Source organism: Phoxinus phoxinus, assembly GCF_949152265.1.
Source record: "Phoxinus phoxinus genome assembly, chromosome: 5".
In the NCBI taxonomy this organism is placed as follows: domain Eukaryota; kingdom Metazoa; phylum Chordata; class Actinopteri; order Cypriniformes; family Leuciscidae; genus Phoxinus; species Phoxinus phoxinus.
This window is the reverse complement of record NC_136880.1, coordinates 21669060-21691564: the sequence shown is the minus strand read 5'-3', so window position 1 is coordinate 21691564 and position 22505 is coordinate 21669060. Positions and strand designations below refer to the sequence as shown.

Here is a 22505-nt window from a genome sequence, read left to right as displayed (position 1 = left end):
ATTGTTGTCCAATAGGTTGTTCTGCGTAAGAAATGAGGAGATCTGGTTGAAAACAACTCGTTCAAGTGTTTTTGCGACGAATGGAAGAAGGGATACCGGTCTGTAATTCTCTAGATGTGCTGGATTTAGAGTGGGTTTCTTAAGCAGTGGGGTTACCCGAGCCTGCTTGAAAGCTGTGGGAAATGTGCCAGTGTGAAGAGATGTGTTTATGATGTGTGTGAGTGTGGGTATAACAGAAGTAGAAATAGCTTGAAGTAGGTTAGTGGGAATAGGATCAAGCGGACAGGTAGTAGGGCGATTGGAAAGGAGGAGTTTGGAGACTTCGGTCTCTGAAAGCAAGGAGAAAGAGGGTAGGATGTGTGTGTTAGCTGGTAAACTGTGTGTGTTAATTTGTGGATTAGTAAATTGGCCGCTGATGGTGGTAGTTTTGTTTATGAAGAATGTGGCAAAATCATCAGCTGTTTGGGTTGATGAAGGAGGAGGAGGAGGAGGGTTAAGAAGGGAGGAGAAGGTTTTGAAAAGCATGCGAGAGTCAGAAGAATTGTTAATTTTGTTGTGATAGTAAGTCATTTTAGCAGTAGATATGTTAGCAGAGAAGGAAGAGAGGAGGGATTGATAAAGACCAAGGTCAGTATGATCTTTGGATTTGCGCCACTTCCTCTCTGCACCCCTGAGTTTAGCACGATGTTCACGGAGAACATCAGATAACCAGGGGGCAGAGGGAGAGGCGCGGGCTGGCCTGGAGGAAAGGGGGCAGAAGTTGTCCAAGCAGGATGTTAGAGTGGAGAAAAGAGTATCAGTTGCACTGTTAGTATCTAGTTCTGAGAGCTGGTCTGGTGGAGGAAGTGTGGACGAGACCAAAGAGGATAGACGAGAGGGTGAGAGTGAGCGTAGGTTACGCCGAAAGGTGACCTGTGGAGGAGTGCATGTTGTGTTCTGGGGCAGGTTGAGGTTGAGAGTGAGGAGGAAGTGATCTGAGGTGTGCAGTGGAGTGACAAGAGCATGGTCAGTGGAGCAGTAGCGTGTGTAAATAAGGTCCAATTTGTTACCTGATTTGTGAGTAGCAGCAGTCGATACTCGTTTGAGATCGAATGAGGCAAGCAGAGTGTGGAAATCAGCAGCTTGAGGTTTTTCAAGGTGGATGTTGAAGTCTCCAAGAACTATGAGAGGAGTGCCATCCTCTGGGAAGGATGAAAGTAGCACATCAAGGTCCTCTAAGAAACTGCCAAGCTGACCTGGGGGACGATATATAACTGCACAATGAATTTTAATAGGACTAGTGATGGTAATAGAATGGGATTCAAATGAGTTGTTGTTACACAGAGGTGGTAAAGTATTAAATTTCCAATCGTTTGAGATGAGCAGACCGGTACCTCCACCCCTTCCAGTCAGACGAGGGGTGTTTAAGCAGAAAATAATAAGAAAATGTTTCTTGAGCATCAAATTAGCATGAATGATTTTTGAAGGATAACACTGAAGACTGGAGTAGGCTAATGATAGCCTACTAAAAATTCAGCTTAGCATCACATGAATGAATTATATTTGAAACAATATTTAAATAGAAGACAATTATTTTAAATGAATAACATTTTATAATATTTATCTTTTGCTGTTTGCCTGCCTTGATCTTCCTGTTTTATGCTCAAAATTAAGGTAAACGGGGAAAAATCAAACCTTTAGTTGATTCAGTTAAACTCCTGTAGCCTATATTATCAGGGATTTTTAAAATCATAACACCATGCCTGGAAACAAAATATTTAGAAGTATTTGGTCAGTGAGTGAAAAACCTATGCGGGCGGAATAATTTACTTGGGTTGCTGTGTAAAGGGGCCATTATTGATGATGTAAAACCCCGGGCGAATTGTTTTGCGTCGTCCGTTTTAAACGCGGCGTCTTGCCTGTCGTACAGCTGACATAATGACAACTGAGATCTTACAGTGGGACATGGCTTACAGCTAGAATCATGTTCGAACAGTCTAACAAGGAACAATCGTAAAGGACTATAATAAATTGCACAGTGTGTGCACCCGGCTCTCCGAGACTGAGACGGGATTCAAAGAGATTTTCAGAGCACCTTAGACAGGATGTGAAAACCTGATCAGAAAAGTGAGTTACAACACAGTACACTAGAATCATAAACAGACATTTATGATAACACAACAGAACAACACACACTTAAAGGCACAGGATGTAAGTTTCACCATTAGAGGTCGCTTATTCAAATCAATAACAAAAAGTAGCCTAGCTTAAAAACCATGAGAATTGAATCATGGGAGTTGTTGTCTTCACCTCCACAACCGATGGAAAGCAATCCGACAGGGCAGAAATCATGTTCATGGATGTAATGTAGGCTATTAAAGTTTTGTTAACGTTACTGTGGTGTGAAGCACGCGGCCGAGCATGGGACATTTTACGTTGGTGTTTTTATATGCTTATAGGCCGCTGCTTATGCATATTTTATGAAGTTACATTTAATGGTCACTTCCTTCCCTAAACTTGAACTTTGATACAGTAAGGCCTACGTTTGATAATTTAAATTGACATTATTTTAGTTCATTCTAATGAAATAGCAGCAAATTCTGAATCACGTTATTTGACGAATTCAAATTGTGGTGTTTTACTTGATCAAAACAATCATACTAAAATTACGAATGTGTTGAAAGTTATGTTAATGTTACTGTGCGTTCGCTCAGTGGAGACACTTGTTTCACACTGCAAAAGCTAGATCTATATTAGAAATATCATATTAATAAAAGCTGGATGAAGTGTTCCTAAATGTCATGCAGTTCATTTTAAAATATGGTGAAGAAATGGAAGTAAAACTGGAAAATTAGGGTAATGCTGACACAGGCCGTTACTGGTTAAAATAGCTGGTTTCGATCTGGATCTAGCCTAAACATTATTGGAAACATTTGGGATAATGGAAGTACACAAGTCAACAAAATAACATTGTTCTGGTGGATTTTGGATAGGCTTTTGTAATTGAAAAACCGTACACATTGTAATTTTAATTGGTGTTTTAATGAATACGTTGCTAAATGATGGTACAATGAGGTAACCTCCAGAAAATGATAGTTATTATGGCTTGGCTTCAGTCTTGTAAACTACTGAGGGACTAATGGAGTGAACTTTGTCATAGTCTATTGTAAATTTAGAGAGCGTTTTAAGAAGGCGGCCTTAAGCAGAAAAAGTGACTTCAATAACAGAAAGAAAACCACACGAGTTTGTAATAACATGAAGGTGATATAAAATACCAGAATTTTATTTTTATTTTGGGAGCTGTTCTGTCGAGAATTCTGTGACACCCTCAAGATTCATGTCACAAATTGATCACCAGAGGTCACTGTCAGTTTAGCTGTAGCTCAATTATAAATGTCTTGGAGTGACCGCTTTTCTCAGGCTTTGGCTCAATTCTCAAAATCAGATTTTTTTTCTCTCAAAACAATATGGCTCAGATCTCTGAACAGTTAGTTTCTTGTTCATCAAAATATGTCAGACATGCATGTTTGTATTATTCCATAAATAACTGACATGGAATGTTTGTAATTTCTGCTAAACGCGCAAATGGTCTGCCGTTGTATAGGAATCACAGTTTGGACATATTGACATACTGTAATGGAGTTTGTCAAGCACAATCACTACCATTTTTGGAGGAAGGTGGGACATCAAAACCCTAAATATAAAACCCTGTATACATACATTTGTATTATTCAGTACATTTAGGTAATTTTGTAGAAATATTACATGTAAACTGGAAATTCACTGTTGCTTGTTGTGGAAGAGCAATAGGAAGATGACATTTAAGAATAAATGGTGGTGGTGTTAGTGTTAGATGAAGAAAAAAAGTGTGTAAAAATGAACAACCAACTGTGAATTTTCAGTTTACATGTAGGCTACATTGTACATACATTTCTGTAAAAAATAAATGTACTGTATAAATACATTAATTTTCTTTTTATGTACAGTATTGAATTTTCCTATACATTTTTCCTACTGTTGAAATCTGTATCAAAAAACGAATACACAAGAGCATAGACAAAACTGGCATTTATGTATTGTATTGAAAGCAGCATGTCAACAAAAAAAGTAGAAAGAAGAAAGTAGAAAGAAATTTGTATACTTTAACAAATATTTCCATGATGAAAAAAACGAAACATTTCGACCAGTGTGGCTCACACGATTGGCCAATTTATTGACACAATAACTAGGTTTTGAAGAATGGATTAAATCTTTTGGGTGAGTAACTATTACACTTACAGTTCAGAGAATGTTAAGACACTATTTGGAAAAATGCGCCAAAGCGATTGAGTAAAACACTAACAACCCCCTGTTAATAATTATGGTACTTTTTATGTGTTCATAGTTCATATTTCTCATTGTTTATGCTGATTTTACTTTTATTCCCAATTTTAGATATCATTGATAGGATGTTGATCTGTAAAAAAGTATTTTGCATGTGGCCATATGGTCATAATATAAAACAAATTTTACGAGGTGGCTAATTCATATTCGTACTAATGACTACCCGCCCCTAAACCTACCCATCACGTGGGTTTAGACAAATCGCACACATATGTACGAATTAGCCACCTTTTAATCACTCGTACAAATTCGTACAAATTGGTCGTGAGATAGCGTTGAATATATAACCATACAAACCATATGATCTCGTTTCTCTAGCCCATGTATTGATTATTCCCGCCATATACCTGTGCTGCCAGCTCTGATATTTACCCTCTCTGCTCCCTCCCATCACTCACATGCTGACAGCACAGTTTTCCAGGCAAAGATCACAGAAATGTGTCTACTATGATCATTTCTACTATGTGGGTTGCAGTTCTTTATCTAAGGAACCGCAGTGAACACCATTCCCTTATAATCGATAGCCTACTTGGAAATGAACCCACAATCTGCATTAGTGGCCAAGATGGTTCACTGTTAGATTACTACCCCCAACACCATAAATAATAAAACCAATACATTTTTTATATTACTCTGAATTTCTATTGCACATTTTCATGTTATTCTATGACTTTATTAACATTTAGCTAATGAGTTAAAATAATATTGTTTCTTAACATGGGTCATGATTCTTTCTCAGGGTAACACATAAAGGAAAGTACTAAATTAACTTTCTATTACAGTTCACCTGCGTGGTAACAAACACAAGAGCATCAACTTTAAGAGAAGGCGAGAGATAAAATAGAGAGCTTAATCATACTTTTGTGTGGTTAAAACACCTTTTGATGTTGAGGTGTGCAGGGTGAAAAGGGACAATGTGAATGAGTCACATGAGGTTCAAAGGCTGGTAAGTGAGGTTACAAAAACAGAATTCCAATGAATGTCCCGAGATATCTTTATTTACCTGTGTGGCGGGATCTCCAGAGTTGCAAAAGTTTATATTGTAAATAGTATGTGGCCAAATTCATTAAAACATTTTTTTTAAATCATATACTGTACAGAAATATTTTTTGAGTCACTCAGCAATTGAAATTTAAAAGAATAAATAGTAGAAAGCATTGTGTGGTTGTAGCCTACTTTGTTGAATATCGCTGTGGAACAAGAAACATTAAAATAACCCAACAAGGTGCAAATTAGATTCGCCCTACTACGAGTTCGTTTACCATTGAAATTACTTCGAAGCTGTTATATTAAAGGGATACTTCACCGCTGGAAAGATGAATGTGTATTTAAATTGGGTCATTTATGTAGTATAAATGTGAAATTATTTTAGAAGTTGGTACCTTCTAGACTGAGAAAATGCTAGAAAATTTATTTTTGGTTCATGTGGATGCACTCCCAGAATGCACTTGCTTCGCTGCCCTACGAGGCCACTCCCAAGCCACGCCTACCAGGAAAAAGAGGACGTATGGTCACCCCTGCTACTCAGCTTTCTCCACAGAGCAAAAGCCTGTTAGCTTAGTTTAAAAAAAATGTCTGACACTATTTGTACATTCTGTGAGTGAGATCCCACCCTCTATGGGTGAGTTGAAAACATGCGTAACTAGCTCCTACTATTGGCTGTAGTCTCTAGCCTCTGGCCAAAAAAAACTCAGATGACACAAAATGACAATTTTTGCGTCATCAGAGGATTTTTTCCAGACAAAAAATACATAAATCTCTCGTTTCATGGGGACATGAGGCAGGGAAGCACGGTAATTCGAAAATACTACAGGTTTTCTACTGATACAAAGCTTAATGCTAATTGGTGAAGTATCCCTTTAAGGTACAAATCTTGCATAGTGTGCCTTTAAATAGTCACTTTGTAGTGGTGTTTGAAACCATTGTGGATGTTATCAAGTGCACTCATTCAATCCAACAATGCACCGCAATAATGAGTGTACAACTGATTATTCTCTGATTACTCAACGGCTAGAGAATACCCACAATGCACTGTGAGAGTCGCACGCCGAATCAATTCCTTTATATACTGTTTATGATAAATTCCCAGGCTTGACCTGAAGATTGCGCCCGGCCTCAGGTCAATCATCTATTCATCCATTTTCCAAACCGCTGGTCCAAGTACAGCATAATATCATACAGGTATACATTAATTTGAAATGTTTTAATTTTAATTTTACTACTGGAGCTACTAGTTTGCTAAGTTTCAAAGAATTATTTAACAGCAAGCAGCACAAACTATGCAAAAGCTGCTCAGTGTCCTAGTTTGTTAACTCGTTTTCATTCACTACCTCAAGTAAACTATTAGTGGACTAAGGGAATAGTGAATGAGGGTACATGGGGCGATTTCGGACACAGCCCTAGTGTGCGCCTGTTAGTTACCATAGGAACCTGTTTTATCCACATGCCCCTTGTTAATTCACTCATTAGGTATGTGTATATACTCCCTCCCTGTACAGTTCAGTTGTACATCTGGTTAGTGTCTGTTTCTCTCCTGTGTTTTATATTCTCTTGTTATACTGAGGGTTTGTTGTTTTGATTTATTTTTACAGTTGATTGCTCCATCTAGAACCTGCCTCAACTAATCCTTGCTGCAACCTCACTGTGACTGTGACAGTCACATAAAAAAACAGCTGAGTAATGGTTATGTAATCAACTGAATTTATTATAATTATGATTAATGTATGATTGTGTTTTAATGAACAATTTCTGCCATCGTTATACACTGATCCAGCCAACTCCATGCACTTAAATAATGTCAAGAATGCTGCATAATTTAATATCTAGATAAATAAATATGAAATATATATATCTTTTTTTATATTTTTAACAGAAACTGATTTGTTTTAGACAAAAATTGAGAATTTTGCCAGGATTTGGCCTTTTAATTGATCTATAACATCAATAACTGTGGATCAAAAGGGGGCCAGTTATGAAATGGACCCTGAAACAACCAAACCCTATAACCAACCAAACCAGTTCTCCTTTTTTTCGTCTCGCATTGAATGCCCAGCAAATAAAATATGAATAAGATCCAACACAAAAACTAAATGCAACAACCTGCTACTGATATTATTGTTTATTTCACAGGTGTACAAAAATCCTCATGAAGATGACATTTCAAATAAATCAACCACCTAATTTATACATTTTTTAATTCATCTACATTGGACAACTTGTGAACAGTCTATCCCGGCAGTATTGGTAAAACTTTCCATTGTTTCATTTCCTCTTTATCACAGTGCTCTTTAATGTTTGCATAGGCCTTTAAACCTTTGCAAGCAGGGCTAAGTTAAATAGCTGCAGCTGGTCAAATACTCAGGTCAGTCAACCACAGGATTTGCACATATAAGCAGAGCGGCACTCATACTTAGGAATGTAGAATCGAAACTGGGAGATTCTCAGACTTGAACACCAGCATGTTGTCAGTCAGCACAGATCAGCCAGTATCTGGTATTAGTACCAGCGCAATATAAATGCATGCTCAGACCTTATAAAGTGCTCCAGTACACGATCTAAGTGGTTACATAAGGGAGCTGAATCTCAGTCACCTTTGTTCATTCTCAGAAACCAGTTAACGTGCTGCTATATGCGACTGCAGTCTGCATGAAACTAAACGATTTGTCTTGTATTTAGCTGTTGAAGTCTTAGCATAAAATACTTCAAAATGAGACTGTATACATTTTCCTTTTGATGTACTCCAACCTTGATTTCCTTTGACATGTTTTGAAGAGAAGAACATGCAGATGCTTTTAGTATACTTTCAGTCAAACACATTTTGCCATATTTTTCATGATCTGCCATTTATGAGCATATCATTGTATGACACATGATCTCTTCAAACAGTATCTCTGCAAAATGTATCATGGAGCATCTGCTTGAAGCCTGTCTGTTATCTCCCTCAGATAGTGGAGTGTCCGAGACTAGAGTTCATAGACAGCTGGACCTGGTAAAGTCAAAGTTTGTTGTTTGAACTGTCTGGCATAATGAAGAAAAAAGCCTCCAAAAAGCAACGAGAATGAGATTATTAATAATATTTTAAATAATCCTATTTTAATTTAACCGCTTCACTGCTTATTAATATTTGAAAATGCATGTCAATCAAATCAAAGTCAACATGCAGGAAAAAAACAAAACAGGAAATGGTATCATAGCGATGACCCCTGCAGACCCTCTTGACTGCTATATATATAGTTTTAATAGTCTTAAATCTTAGTCTTAAATAATCTTAGTTTTTATTTTATTTTGTATTAGTTATCTTAAACTAAATGACAATGTGAAATGTTGACTTAGCAAGCTAAGTTTCATTTTTTGTAATTTTATTTCAGTTAATGTTTATTTTATTTCAAGTACTACATTTTTTTATGGTTTTAGATTTAGTTAACAGTAATAACCCTAGTTTCAAGGTCAATAAGTCTGTTCAAATATCATATCATTTTACCTTTTTACAACAAGAAAAAGGATAGATCAATATGTAAAATGTCATGTGATGTGATTAATGGAAACATATTTAATAATGGTTATCTGATGTTCTCCGTGAACATCGTTCTAAACTCAGGGGTGCAGAGAGGAAGTGACGCAAATTGAAAGATCACTAACCTTGGTCTTTATCAATCCCTCCTCTCTTCCTTCTCTGCTAATATCTCTACTGCTAAAATGACTTAGTATCACAACAAAATTAACAATTCTTCTCTCGCATGCTTTTCAAAACCTTCTCCTCTCTTCTCAACCCTCCTCCTTCATCAACCCAAACAGCTGACGATTTTGCCACATTCTTCATAAATAAAACAAGTACCATCAGCGGCCAATTTACCAATCCACAAACTGACACACACATTCTACCCCCCTTCTCTCTGCTTTCAGAGACAGAAGTTTCCAAACTCCTCCTTTCCAATCGCCCTACTACCTGTCCACTTGATCCTATTTCCTAAAAGAATAGAAATGGCTAATCTGTTTCAAGCCATTTCTTCTTCAGTTGTACCCACATTCACGCACATCATCAACACCTCTCGTCACACTGGTACCTTTCCCACAGCATTTAAGCAGGCTCAGGTAACCCCACTGCTTAAGAAACCCACTCTAAATCCAGCACATCTGGAAAATTACAGACCGGTATCCCTTCTTCCATTCGTTGCGAAAACACTTCAAACCGTTTTCAACCAGATCTCTTCCTTTCTTACACAGAACAATCTCCTGGACAACAATCAGTCTGATTTCAAAAGCGGACACTCAACTGAGACTGCCCTGCTCTCAAGCTCAAGAGCAGCTTCCAAATCCTCAGTTTTAATCCTGCTGGATCTGTCTGCTGCCTTTGACATAGTTAACCACCAGATCCTCCTGTCAATCCTAAAGATGAAGGGCATCTCGGGAACCGCACTCCAATGGTTCAAGTCTTACCTCTCAGGTAGGTCCTTTAGGGTGTCGTGGAGGGGTGTGGTGTCTAAGACCAAACAGCTACTGGAGTGCCTCAGAGCTCAGTGCTTGGACCACTTCTCTTCTCAATCTACATGATATCACTAGGATCTGTGATTCAGAAACATGGATTTTCCTATCACTGCTACGCTGATGACACACAACTCTACCTCTCATTCCAGCCAGATGATCCGACGGTGGCCGCTCGCATCTCAGCCTGCCTGACAGACATTTCTGGCTGGATGAAGGACCACCACCTTCAACTAAACCTTGCAAAGACAGAGCTGCTTGTGGTCCCGGCCAACCCAGCACTACACCACAACTTTACCATTCAGCTAGGCTCGTCATCCATAATTCCATCAAGATCTGCCAGGAACCTTGGAGTTGTAATTGATGATCAATTGAACTTCACGGACCACATTGCTAGCACTGCCCGGTCATGCAGATTTGCCTTTTACAACATCAGGAGGACCAGGCCCTTATCAGAGCATGCTACACAACTCATTGTCCAAGCGCTTGTTCTATCCAGACTGGACTATTGTAATGCTCTCCTGGCTGGTCTCCCAGCTTCCACTGTCAAACCTCTGCAACTGATCCAGAATGCTGCAGCTAGAGTGGTCTCTAACGCCAAAGAGAGCACACGTCACTCCTCTCCTCACTAAATTGCACTGGTTGCCAGTTGCAGCTCGCATCAAGTTCAAGTCACTGACGTTTGCATACAAAACAACCACTGGCTCTGCTCCCTTTTACCTAAACCCATTACTTCATACTTATGTGCCATCCAGAAACTTGCGCTCTGCAAGCGAACGTCATCTTGTGGTGCCATCTCAAAGAGGCACTAAATCTCTTTCTCGGACCTTTACCATGACGGTTCCCTGCTGGTGGAATGATCTGCCTAACTCAACCAGAGCTGCCGAGTCCGTAGCCATTTTTAAGAAATGGCTGAAGACGCATCTTTTTCGGCAGCACTTCATCCAGTAATACTAACACTTTCTCTTCTAAGCTAGGCTATTTATTTTTAAAAAAAATGTACATGTACTGCGTTAGATTAAACTGAGAGGGATCATAGCACTTGCATATTGTTGTCCTACTGTTAGTTTAACTGCTTCTATTGTTCTCATTTGTAAGTCGCTTTGGTCAAAAGCGTCTGCTAAATTAATAAATGTAAATTAATAATTCATGATATTTGTAACAACGTTGAAATTATTAAGATGTGTGCACTACTTTTTTCAACATGGCATTTTTATAGTCATTACATTTAAACTGAAAATGGTTTAGAAGTACATATGATACCAGCAAAGAGTACATTTCTTATAACTCGGCACATGTAGATTGTAAAAGATTTTTCTTTATTGTGCAAAAAATCATTTGTCATTGACCCAATACAGGATTCCATTCCCAATAAGGATCAGGGTTTAAATGTAGGATTATATTCTGTAGGCCAGTGAATCCAAGTCAATGCATTACCAAGATTGAAAACCACTGCTCTAAATTCATAATACTGCCTTTTATAAACAAATGTTTTCTTTTTCTTTGGGATATAAGACTGACACTAAAAAGAGTCAATGTTGATAGTGCGAATAACATGCTAAATGATGTATTTAATCATTCAAAATGCTTTTATTGTATTTTGCAATAACTATAACTGGTACAGTTTGTTTGTTTGTATTTTCATTCCCATTCTCTCTCTGGAAAGCCCAGAGTTGTGCAATGCCAGTGACACACTGGTGTGATTTCTTTGATTTAGTAGCAATGTTTAATCTGGACGCCATCACTCTTCTGACATACCCCCCAAAAAAGGCTTTTTGGTTTCTTTGCTGAATCTCTATCAGTTTGTACTTTACACTCTTGCATTGAGTAATATTTACAATGTACAAAAGTCACACAACGGTCTCTGAGACAATGTTTACTCAAATGTCTTTACAAATGATGATATCCACCATAAAATGAGTTAATCATGTCAAGGAGCATGTAAGGAATGCGAATCTAGACTGTGTTTGGATAAATCAACACACTTTTATGCTGATGCATACAACAGTAATGGAGACCGGGGCTAGTTGTCACGGGGACTTTACCTTAACTATAAGTTTTGAGTTAAAAGTCCAGATGCATAAATGGTTTTGCACACAAAACTACAAACTACAATTTCATTATCATAGTTTTGTTGTAAATGTAAAACTAAAAAACAATAAAATCACACTAACATTTAGGCAAATATATAATGAAGGTAGATTTTAATGAAAGGTAGGTTTGTCATGTTTTAATGTGATGCCATGTACAGTATAATTGTACCGTTCTACTAATTATTTATTTATTTATTTATATAAAAGAGAAAGCTAATGTTTCTTTTTAAATTGTTAATCAATGTTCGACATTAACATTAGTTGCACCAGGGAATTTCCATGAAAAAAGAAAAAGAAAATGGCCACTTTGCAAATGTGAACTGGCTCACTGCCTGCACAAGCAGATATTGAGAAATCATGAGCAAACGATGATGATGATGATGATGATGATGATGTCTGACCCAACCCACTAGTGCTTCCAGACCTCCTATAAAAAGCATGATCTCTCATGTCTCCTCCTACCAGAAATCCCTGGTGACGGCCCAATATGAACGTCCTGCTCATCTCATTGTTGGGCTGCCTTGGTACGGTAACTCTCATCTTTGATATTGTTGTCATTTTCATCTTCAGTTCTAATTTAATCATTGTGTTTATCACTGATTGTTTTCTTTGCAGTTGTGGCACTGCCCTCAGCCAGTGCTCAGAAAGTCAAATGGTGTGTGAAAACACAGAAAGAGCTGGAGAAATGCAAACACCTTGCCATCAAATCAGCAGATCTTGAGTGTCTTCACCAGCCTACTATAACTGACTGCATAAAGAGCATTGAGGTAATACAACGTGTATTATTCGACCTCATTCACTTTTGGGGGTTTTGTTCAGTCTAAACTATAGCATTTTCATTAAATTGTCTATAATTCACAGAAAGGTGATGCAGATACTGTAACTGCTGATGGAGGACAAGTTTACTTCGGTGGACTCAAACCTTATGAACTCCGTCCTATCATTGCAGAGAAGTATAAAGGTAAATATTTTATTGTGGTGTTGATGAAGAGAACATATGTATATACACGCACACACAAATGTTTATTTTATTTACTTTTAATGAAATTATTATTATAATTCATGGAGTTCAATTAATTAGATTTCGAACATATTCATTTATCATCATAACCTAGACCAATTGAGTATTATATTTCAATCTAAATACAACGTTTATTGCTAATTGACAATCTAATGAATTGAAGTCTGTGTTTAAAATGATGTATGATTGTGTAATTCAGATGGATCATTAACAATGAGCAATGCATTTGTTACAGTATTTATTTTTTTTTTTAACGTTACTTAACACTGTAAAGCCAACAATTTTTTAGACACATTTTTCTGACTATTGTTTCATGTCAATATGAAACAATAGTCCGAAAAATGTTTCGAAAAAATTGTCAGAAAAATGTACCGGTAATCTAAAAGCACGCACGCGCGCGCGCACACACACACACACACACACACACACACACACACACACACACACACACACACACACACACACACACACACACACACACACACACACACACACACACACACACACACACACACACACACACACACACACACACACACACACACACACACACACACACACACACACACACACACACACACACACACACACACACACACACACACACACACACACACACACACACACATTTAAATGCTTAATTTTATGATCAAATCTCTGTAGTTTTTATTGTGGGGGCAAAACATAATGTCGTGCAATACGATGATGTTTGAGAGATGTACAAATAAACGTTCCTCAAAACCCTTCATATTCACATTTCAACATGATTTTTCTAAAAACGATGTATGGATAATCAAGTTAACCTAAGTTGCTTCAGTCCAGTAATTGTTCATCTTGAAATATTACAAAAATATAAAAGGTATTCTTATGCTTACTTTATCAAAATTAGTAAAGATTTAACTGCAAAAAATAAATAAAACATTTTGTACAATGATCTGAGGGAGGAAGTTTTTAGAATTACAGTAAAGGAATTTTATTTGCTTAAAAATAAATACAACAATCAATCAGACAATAGAATGTAGTATATTGTGTTCAACAGGTTTTTCAGCAAAGTTTTGAGCATGTTGATTATTTAAAGACCTTAGAAATGTGCGTATCAAATATGATTCAGTTGGCTTTATAGAGGTAATAAAATACAATTCATTGTTAGTTCATGTTTGCTCAGGTCCATTAGATAATATGAACAGACACAACTTTTGAACTTAATAATGCATTAGTAAATGTGGAAATAAATATGAACTAAGATTAATAAATGCTTTAGACATATTTTTTATTGTTAATTCATGTTAACTAATATAGTTAATGTTAACAAATGGAATCTTATTGTAAAGTGTCACCAATATTTTATTTAGTGTTTCACATTAATGACACTTTCAAATAAATAATAATGACACAATGATGTTCATGGTTTTCCATTTGTGCTTTAACAACCGGTATGTTAGCAAATGTTTCAATTTGTATCATTTAATAATATATTGGATGATGCATCATCTTCCTGTACATGCTAAAATCCTTTCTAAATATGTTTCAATTTAGCAGTCAGTGGTTTCTGGCAGATGTGTTTTTGATGTCCTCTCTGCTTCACTTCTTCTCTAGAGCCCTGTTATGCTGTAGCTGTGGTAAAGCGTGATACTAAATTCAGCATCAAAGATCTCAAGGGAAAGACTTCCTGCCACAGTTGTTATCAATTGCCTGGAGGCTGGGATTTACCTATTGGAAGTCTGCTTAAAGACAGGATAATTGACTGGGAAGGTCCTGATGACATGCCTCTTGACAAGGGTAAGTTTGGCTCTATTTGGAGACCATATGTGGATTATTATTATATGGCTCTCTGAAATACTACTGGCATTAAGTGGGCCTGGTATTTCCTGATATTTACGGTTGTCCATGGCAACGCTGTATACCAGTCCACTCATCCATGCTACTGAAACCAGCAGCACTTAAAGGTGCCATGTGTCATTGTCTGGCAAAAAAAATCAAGTCATACTCCACATTCCATACCAGATGGGGGCAGTATACCTCACATATCAAAATATGTGATGTAGGATATGGTATTTTATAAATCACACACTATAAATATGATAAAGAAGCAGAAACAGATAGTTGCAGTAAAGTAAGATATTTTAATAAGTTGAAGAAACAATAACGATTTGTGACACACACACACTCGATTTGCGCATCGCCATCATGTGTGTATTACAGGTAACGTTATTACATTGCTTCCTGATATCACGTGCACAAACACAAATAACCTATTATTTATATATATATATATATATATATACTACAAGGCAGTTGAATGCTTGTATCTGATAACCGTGAAGCTCTTGTAATTATTACTTTACCCAACCTCTCCATGTCGAGTGATGCAGTAAACATCAGACAGCGCACGTGAACCGATCATCTCTACTATAGTAAAAACAACACAAACACTGTTGAAAGATACAGTAGGCTACAAATGACCTGTTCGCGCCACAAATTGTTCTCCGTCCTTAGCGACCGAGTCATTGAATGTGAAACAGCGGCTGCTGTCGTCAGCGAGCAGCACTCTTCAGACAACGAGGGCGCGCGCGCCGTGTTTATACCTCCGTTTCAGTTTCTCGAACCCGCGCAGCGCGGCGGTCAGAACACAGAGACCATTCTGCCCCTACCTATGCGTGCGAAAGCATGGGGAGCGATCCCGGGCGTGTCAGAATGGGTGCTGAACGTTGTAAAACAGGGCTATGCGCTGCAGTTCGCTCGCCGTCCCCCGCGCTTTCGAGCCCGGACCGTGACGAGCGGTCCTTTTCTTATCTGATCTGATTTGTGCTTCAGAGCGCGGTGGTTGTAGGGGTCTCTTGCCAAAGGCTTCAGCCATCCTTCCGCTCTCTTCCCTGAATTGAAATGATGTAGTGGGCTGTACTTTCCACACGATAGACATCAGGTTCAAGTACGCCCACAAGCTGTGCGAGTTATTCGTGTATTGCAGGTTGGCTGGTGGTTATGTGCCCCGCATACCGCCTCCCATGGCCGAAACTGGTATTACAACACCTGTCGGGCCGTGGCTAGTAATGCTAATGCTAATTAAGGTTGATATCTCTGCAGCACTATAACTTGACATTTTTTTAATGACATCATTGCTCTTATTTCTTCTCATTCTTTTGATGCGTGTAGCTCATTTTTTGGATATTTTTACCTCAATTTTTACACACTCTCGTTTCACAAAACTGCCGCCATCTTGAGTGTCATGTATCTGTTGTTTCAACAATAGCCTTTAGAGGGCTTAAGTATGCTGTAATATTGGTGCACAGTTCATCTTGTTGCTTGACCAATTGTTTTCTACATGGACAATTTTTTCTCAGAGACAGCTTTTATAATAATATACAGGAAAATTATAAAATAATTAAAAACTTAAATCAATATTTAATCATTTATTTTATGTATTTATTTATTTGGTGAGTAGTCGTATGATAAGCTGGGATAATAAGGCTAAAAATAAAATATAAACAGATGAAAAAATTAAACTTAAAAAGCTTAAACAAAAATTGGTTGCCTTGGCAACTATTAAAAAAAGTTGAAGTACTAAAATTACTAAAACTAAAAGTTAAATAAAATTTTATTAAATTAAAGCTAGAAATATAATGATAAAAAAATATTAAAGCATATAAAAAATTGTTAAAATGAAAACTGAAAATGTAAAAATCTCATTCAAAATGGGATATTGACCAGCTTACTTGTGCATGACCTTTGAGGTATTAAATGTGATTTTTTGGTTACGTGAATTTTTTTGTAATTGATGTATAATGGGCTCTTTTTTGTGGTCTCCAGCTGTGTCACAGTTCTTCTCGGGCAGTTGTGTTCCTGGAATATCAAAAGCCGATTACCCAACCATGTGCTCAGCTTGCCAGGGTGACTGCAGCTGCTCAAAGAGTGAACAATACTATGGAGATTTAGGAGCCTTCCAGTATGAGCCTTCCACACTAATACACTCATATTTCCATTGTCTTCTCTCTGTATAAACAACATTATAACTCATGCATTCTTTCCAGGTGCATGAAAATGGGTAAAGGGGAAGTTGCCTTTATGTGCCATGGTGGAGTCCCAGGTGAGTGATATCTTTTGCCAAAATCTAAAATATTTTCCAATGTCACAAAACTATTTGAAATAATCTGTCTAACTTGAATTATTAAGAAATTGAGAAAAAGGACTACCAGCTGTTGTGCTTGGACGGCACTAGGAAAGATGTTGAGCAGTACAAGGACTGTCACCTCGGCAAAGAGCCTGCCCGTGCTGTCATCGCCCACAAGGATGCTGATACACAGCACATTTATAAAGTCCTTAAACAGATTCCGGTATGATATTGGAATAGATGCTGCATCACCAGTAACCTTTAATTTCACCACACTACATTATTACTGAAGAAAGACTCTGTCATTGTTTTAAGAAAGTGAGAAAATATGGATCTAAATCTAGATATTTCACCCTGTAATTCAGGAGACAATGAAAGCCTCTTGTTGTGTTCAACAGGATTCAGATCTTTTCTCTTCTGATGCTTTTGGGGGTAAAGACCTGATATTCTCAGACTCTGCATCTGGCCTGGTGGAGCTCCCAAAGATCACAGACTCCTTCCTCTACCTGAAGCAACATTATTATGAGGCCATGCGTGCCCTTAGAGGTGACACAATTATACTAAAAATACATGTGAATGTATACAGTGTCCCTAAAAAAAGTATTGGGACAATGAAGCCACACATAAACATGCATTAAACAACATTTATTGTAATTATTTAGCAATCATTAAAGGGAATTCAATTACTCACCTTCATGACGTTTTAAACCCGTAAGACTTTCGTTCATCTTCAGAACACAAATTAAGGCGTTTTTTAATGAAATCTGAGAGATTTCTGTCCGTCCATTGACACTTGACAGCTACGCAACTGACACTTTGACACCTCAAAAAGTTCATAAAGAGATGAAAAACAAATCCATATGATTTTTTTCTGAAGAGACACGATCGCTATATATGATGAACAGATTGAATTTAGGCTTTTATTCACATATAGACATTGATCAGCGAACATAAACAAGCTCAAATGTAAGGTGCCAAGACACTTTTGGGGCCTTGAGTTTGTAGTTCTTGACATTTACTTGAAAAACATGAGTGTATATTGTATGTATCATTTCTCATCAGGTGGGACACCGCCAGCACCGGTTCTGGACCGTAAAATTCAATGGTGTACTATTAGCCACGCAGAGCAACAGAAGTGTGACGGTTTACAGATTCCGCGTATAGAGTGCAGAAGGGCATCATCTGTGGATGAGTGCATCCAGAAAGTCATGGTATTGCTGGGTCACATGGATGAGTGCTGAGGTTGATGTCAATCATCTTTACTTGCTGCCCACCTGTAGGTTAATATTCTGTTTTTATTTGCACTAAAGCGCAGAGAAGCAGATGCCTTTGCAGCTGACGGTGGCCAGGTATATATTGCTGGAAAGTGCGGTTTAGTTCCAGCCATGGTTGAGCAGTATGATGCACGTAAGAATGAACACTACCTCACATTTCATGAATCAATTCATAAGAAACCTATTAGTCAGAATTGACATGTTTGATGAAACCTAAAATGTTATTCTCTCCTTCCTTGCAGAAAGCTGTCCCGATGGTGGTGCAGGCAAGTATTACATACTTCCACTTTTGTGAAGCTCTAGTCTGCATTTTCTCATCAGTTGTCTGACAACAGTTTTCTATACTTGATCCAATAATGCTGCTATGAACGTTTCTGTGATGTGCACAGAGGCCTCAAGTTACTTTGTTGTGGCGGTTGTGCGTAAGCACTCGGATGTAACGTGGAGTACACTGCATAAGAAAAAGTCCTGCCACACTGGCCTGAACCGCAATGCGGGTTGGAAAGTCCCAGATTCAGTCATATGTGGCAAAACACCTGACTGTACCCTATGTGAGTATCACTGAGTGTGTATTCTCAGCTGGTTAATTCATGTTTTCTATTGATTCTTTCAGATTTAGTTCATGTAATTGCATAAAATAACATCATTTGTCTTCATTTCTCAGACAAATTCTTCAGTAAAGGCTGCGCTCCTGGTGCTGATCCTGCATCAAACATGTGTGAACTGTGTAAAGGAAGTGGGAAGGCGGTTGGAGATGAGAGCAAGTGCAAAGCCTCTTCTGCAGAGATGTATTATGGCTATGATGGGGCTTTCAGGTAGTGGACCGTAGACTAGAATGGAAAGCGAAATATGTTTTTAACATCTGTTCTCTGACTGTAATCCTTGATCTAAATACACTATAATCTCACTCCTCTTGTAGGTGTCTTGCAGAAAAAGCTGGGGATGTTGCTTTCATCAAGCACACTATTGTTGGGGATTACACAGAGGGTTAGTGTGGTTGACGTCGATTAATAAAGCTTTACACTTTTCATGGTGTCACATTTTTAAATATGTGATTTTTTCTATATCTACTTAGGTAAAGGACCAGACTGGGCTAAGCTACTTAAGTCAGACGAATTTGAACTGATCTGCCCAGGATCACCTGACAAAACGTTCAAATATTCTGAATATCTTGCATGTCACCTTGCCAAAGTGCCGGCTCATGCTGTGATCACTCGGGAAGATGTACGCGGTGATGTGGAGTCCATTCTGAAGGACGCTCAAGTGAGTTCATTGCGGTTCTGTGTAGATTTCCCTTTGGATCTCATTTTTCTTCTTTCACAGTTATCTTTTGTGATGTTGAAACTAGCACAGGTAGGAGATGTCATGTAAATCTCCGGTCCTGTTCACGTTTGATTTACTTGTATTTAAAGCAGCATCTTTTGTGTTACTAGACCTGTTTTGAAATTTTGTCTTATCGTTAAATTCTCTTCCCCATGTTTTAGACATCTTCAAACAGCCTGTTCAAGTCAGAGGGTGAAAGAAACCTCCTTTTCTCTGATTCCACTAAATGCCTTCAAAGATCTACTACATCTCTGGAGGAATTCCTGACTAAACCGTACATAGAGATGATTGAAAGGACCTACGAGACTGGCCAGGGTGTACCAGGTATAGAATATGTCTATGATTTCCTACAATGATTTTGTTAAAAATGTGAAGATTTTATAGCCTTGCCTTGTTGCTTTTGACTTACAGTTGAAATGATGCCCACTTAGTTATTTATTCTAATGTTTTTCTTTACAGATCTGGTGAAGGTATGCACTTTGGATAGTACTTTGAGTTCCTAAAAGAAATCCACATCCACTTCAGACCATATGAGCTTTGTCTGACATGTTTCCCCAACTAAGAATCTACATCTCTGAATCACTCTATTTCTCCTTATAAGTTACCAGTATGAGAGAAACATGATGTTCATATGTTGCAATAGTGTCATTATAAATGATCAAACTCAAGGGTAGCATTGCTGGTAAATCTCACACTCAAGAACAGAGATTGATGTGATTGGGTTTCTGTTTTATTACAACAGGGGTTGAAATAAAAAAATAAAAGTTTTTCCTATGAGTATGTTTCATAATTATAGTCAGGCAAAGTACTTAGAGACATCAGTATAACCAATATAGGGATTAAAAAAAAAACATATGTCGTGTAAAAAAACACGCACCCTGTTATGGGGGAGCATTGCAATTCATGTCAATTCAAGAGTTATTGTTACTGGATGAAATTGCTTTTCTCTTGCATGAACTTTCTTACAAGAACCACAACCCACATACTACACACAGCATTTTGCAGGACATAATAGAGTAGGCCTACATAATAGTATATCCGGCGACAGGTCACAGTATTGTGGAAAATATAAAAACAAAGTGTTGATATGAATTTCATGAAAATGAGAAGATTTCTCATGAGAAGCATGAGAAGATTTCTGAGGATGGATGGATGGACTGAAAGATGTGTAGCAAATTATCTCAAAGAGGAAATATTAATGATTAATCATAACTTGTGAATAATTATTAATATTTGTATTAGTTAATCTGATTAACTTGATGTAGCTAAATTAATATTTCAATAAATGAATCAGCTCGTCCAGCGAACACTTGATTATTCATTAATTGGTAACACTTTACAAAAACAGTACATGAATAATCATGTACTAATACCTGAATTAATAGTAACATCAACATGAACTCATGATTAGTGAAAACATGAACTAATCATGAACCAATGAAGAGCGATCCTTTACGACAGGAGTCAGGATTCGTGCATGAATAACGGCAGCCTTAACTACATGTTAGAACATGTTTGATAGTTACTGCATTACACATAATCTAAACAATTTATTGTCATAATTTTAAACTATTGACATCTGCAGCTTTGTTATAAACATTACTGAATGACACTGGATTAGTTTGTTGTTATTTTAACTGAACCCCATCAAACAGAAAATTACTTTTAGTGATTTTCTCTTTTCCATCAAACTCAACCTACTGAGACTTACAACAGTTCCTGAGGAATCGGTTCCCCAAAAAATAGCCAAACGGGAAACATGATCTAAGGTCAGGGGAACGTTTGCTGGGATCAGTAGTTCACTCTCCATCCAGACACTGGTTGTGATGATACTGTACCTCCATTCTCTGACTTTTTGAAAAGCCACACAACATCACTTAACTGGGCTTAATAGTTGTACTACATATTGATTATTTGATAGTATTTGATAGATAATATGTTATGTCTGACATATTTTGATAATTGAATGGACCATTTACAATCATTCACACAATGAAATTTTTTTTAGAAGTTGTGAAGAGTTTGACAATTTCACTGAGAATCAACTCATCAACAAGCCATGTGTATTTAGTTATTGTGAAAATTGTAGACAATTGTACTCTTTTGCACACATGTTCCAAAACACATGCAATTTGCTTAAATCAATTAGGAATTCAAATCTAAAGTGAACAATTTTGTCTAAGTGTAGGATTACTGCAAGCCAATGGCCCTCTACATCAGCCTTGTGAGTAATGATTTTGCCTGCACATTTGTTCAAGCATATAGCGACACCTGCAGACCGATTTGAACCATGTCATCCCCCCACTGTTTTTTCCAAAAGGCAGCATCTGCCAACTCTGAATGCATTAATTGTAATAAATAAATATAAATAAATAAATAAACAATGTGATGTTTAGCTTTTGCAAAATAAAAAACAACGTCCTTTAAACCCTTACAATTCAAAAAAGAAAATGAGATGTCAGATTTTAACATGAACATGAACAGTTAAACAGATAAAACTATAAATTGAATACAACATTAACAGAAATAAAGATGTACTATTACAGACATGCAAAGTTTGTGGGATAGAAAACAAAGAAAGAAAAAAAATCTCTCCACCTCATATCAAAAGCCCCTTTCACATGGGAAATTAAAGGTACATCTTTGTGTCTGTTAATGTTGTATTCAATTTATAGTTTTGAATACAAAGGAACGGAACAGACTACGAGATTGATGATCAGCTTACTCGAGGCTCTGACAGCTACAGCAGGACGTAAGCTCCAGCACTGCATTTGTGGTTGGACAAAGGTTACTTCAACCCAAGGCCTGAAAATACACCAGGGCAAGAAAGAGTGCCTAAGGAA

The 22505-nt window shown here is 37.5% G+C and overlaps 1 protein-coding gene across 1 annotated transcript; it reads left to right on the top strand.

The window, feature by feature from the left end:
* The first annotated feature begins 12325 nt into the window (after nucleotides 1-12325).
* Nucleotides 12326-20430, top strand: tfa (transferrin-a). Its single transcript, XM_079613369.1, has 17 exons — nucleotides 12326-12460; nucleotides 12552-12703; nucleotides 12798-12897; nucleotides 14554-14736; nucleotides 16765-16900; nucleotides 16986-17041; nucleotides 17128-17288; nucleotides 17464-17665; nucleotides 18011-18276; nucleotides 18376-18472; nucleotides 18582-18605; nucleotides 18729-18890; nucleotides 19004-19154; nucleotides 19259-19326; nucleotides 19415-19602; nucleotides 19824-19986; nucleotides 20122-20430. The coding sequence occupies exons 1-17, from the start codon at nucleotides 12424-12426 to the stop codon at nucleotides 20163-20165; spliced, it is 2190 nt and encodes a 729-aa protein (XP_079469495.1). The 5' UTR covers nucleotides 12326-12423; the 3' UTR covers nucleotides 20166-20430.
* Nucleotides 20431-22505: the final 2075 nt, after the last annotated feature.

Coding starts and splice junctions, on each gene's coding strand:
- tfa (XM_079613369.1), top strand. CDS start 12,424: ATGAACGTCCTGCTCATCTCATTGTTGGGCTGCCTTG. Junction 12,704..12,797: donor ACTGCATAAAGAGCATTGAG/GTAATACAACGT, acceptor TATAATTCACAG/AAAGGTGATGCAGATACTGT. Junction 18,277..18,375: donor AGTGCATCCAGAAAGTCATG/GTATTGCTGGGT, acceptor TTTGCACTAAAG/CGCAGAGAAGCAGATGCCTT.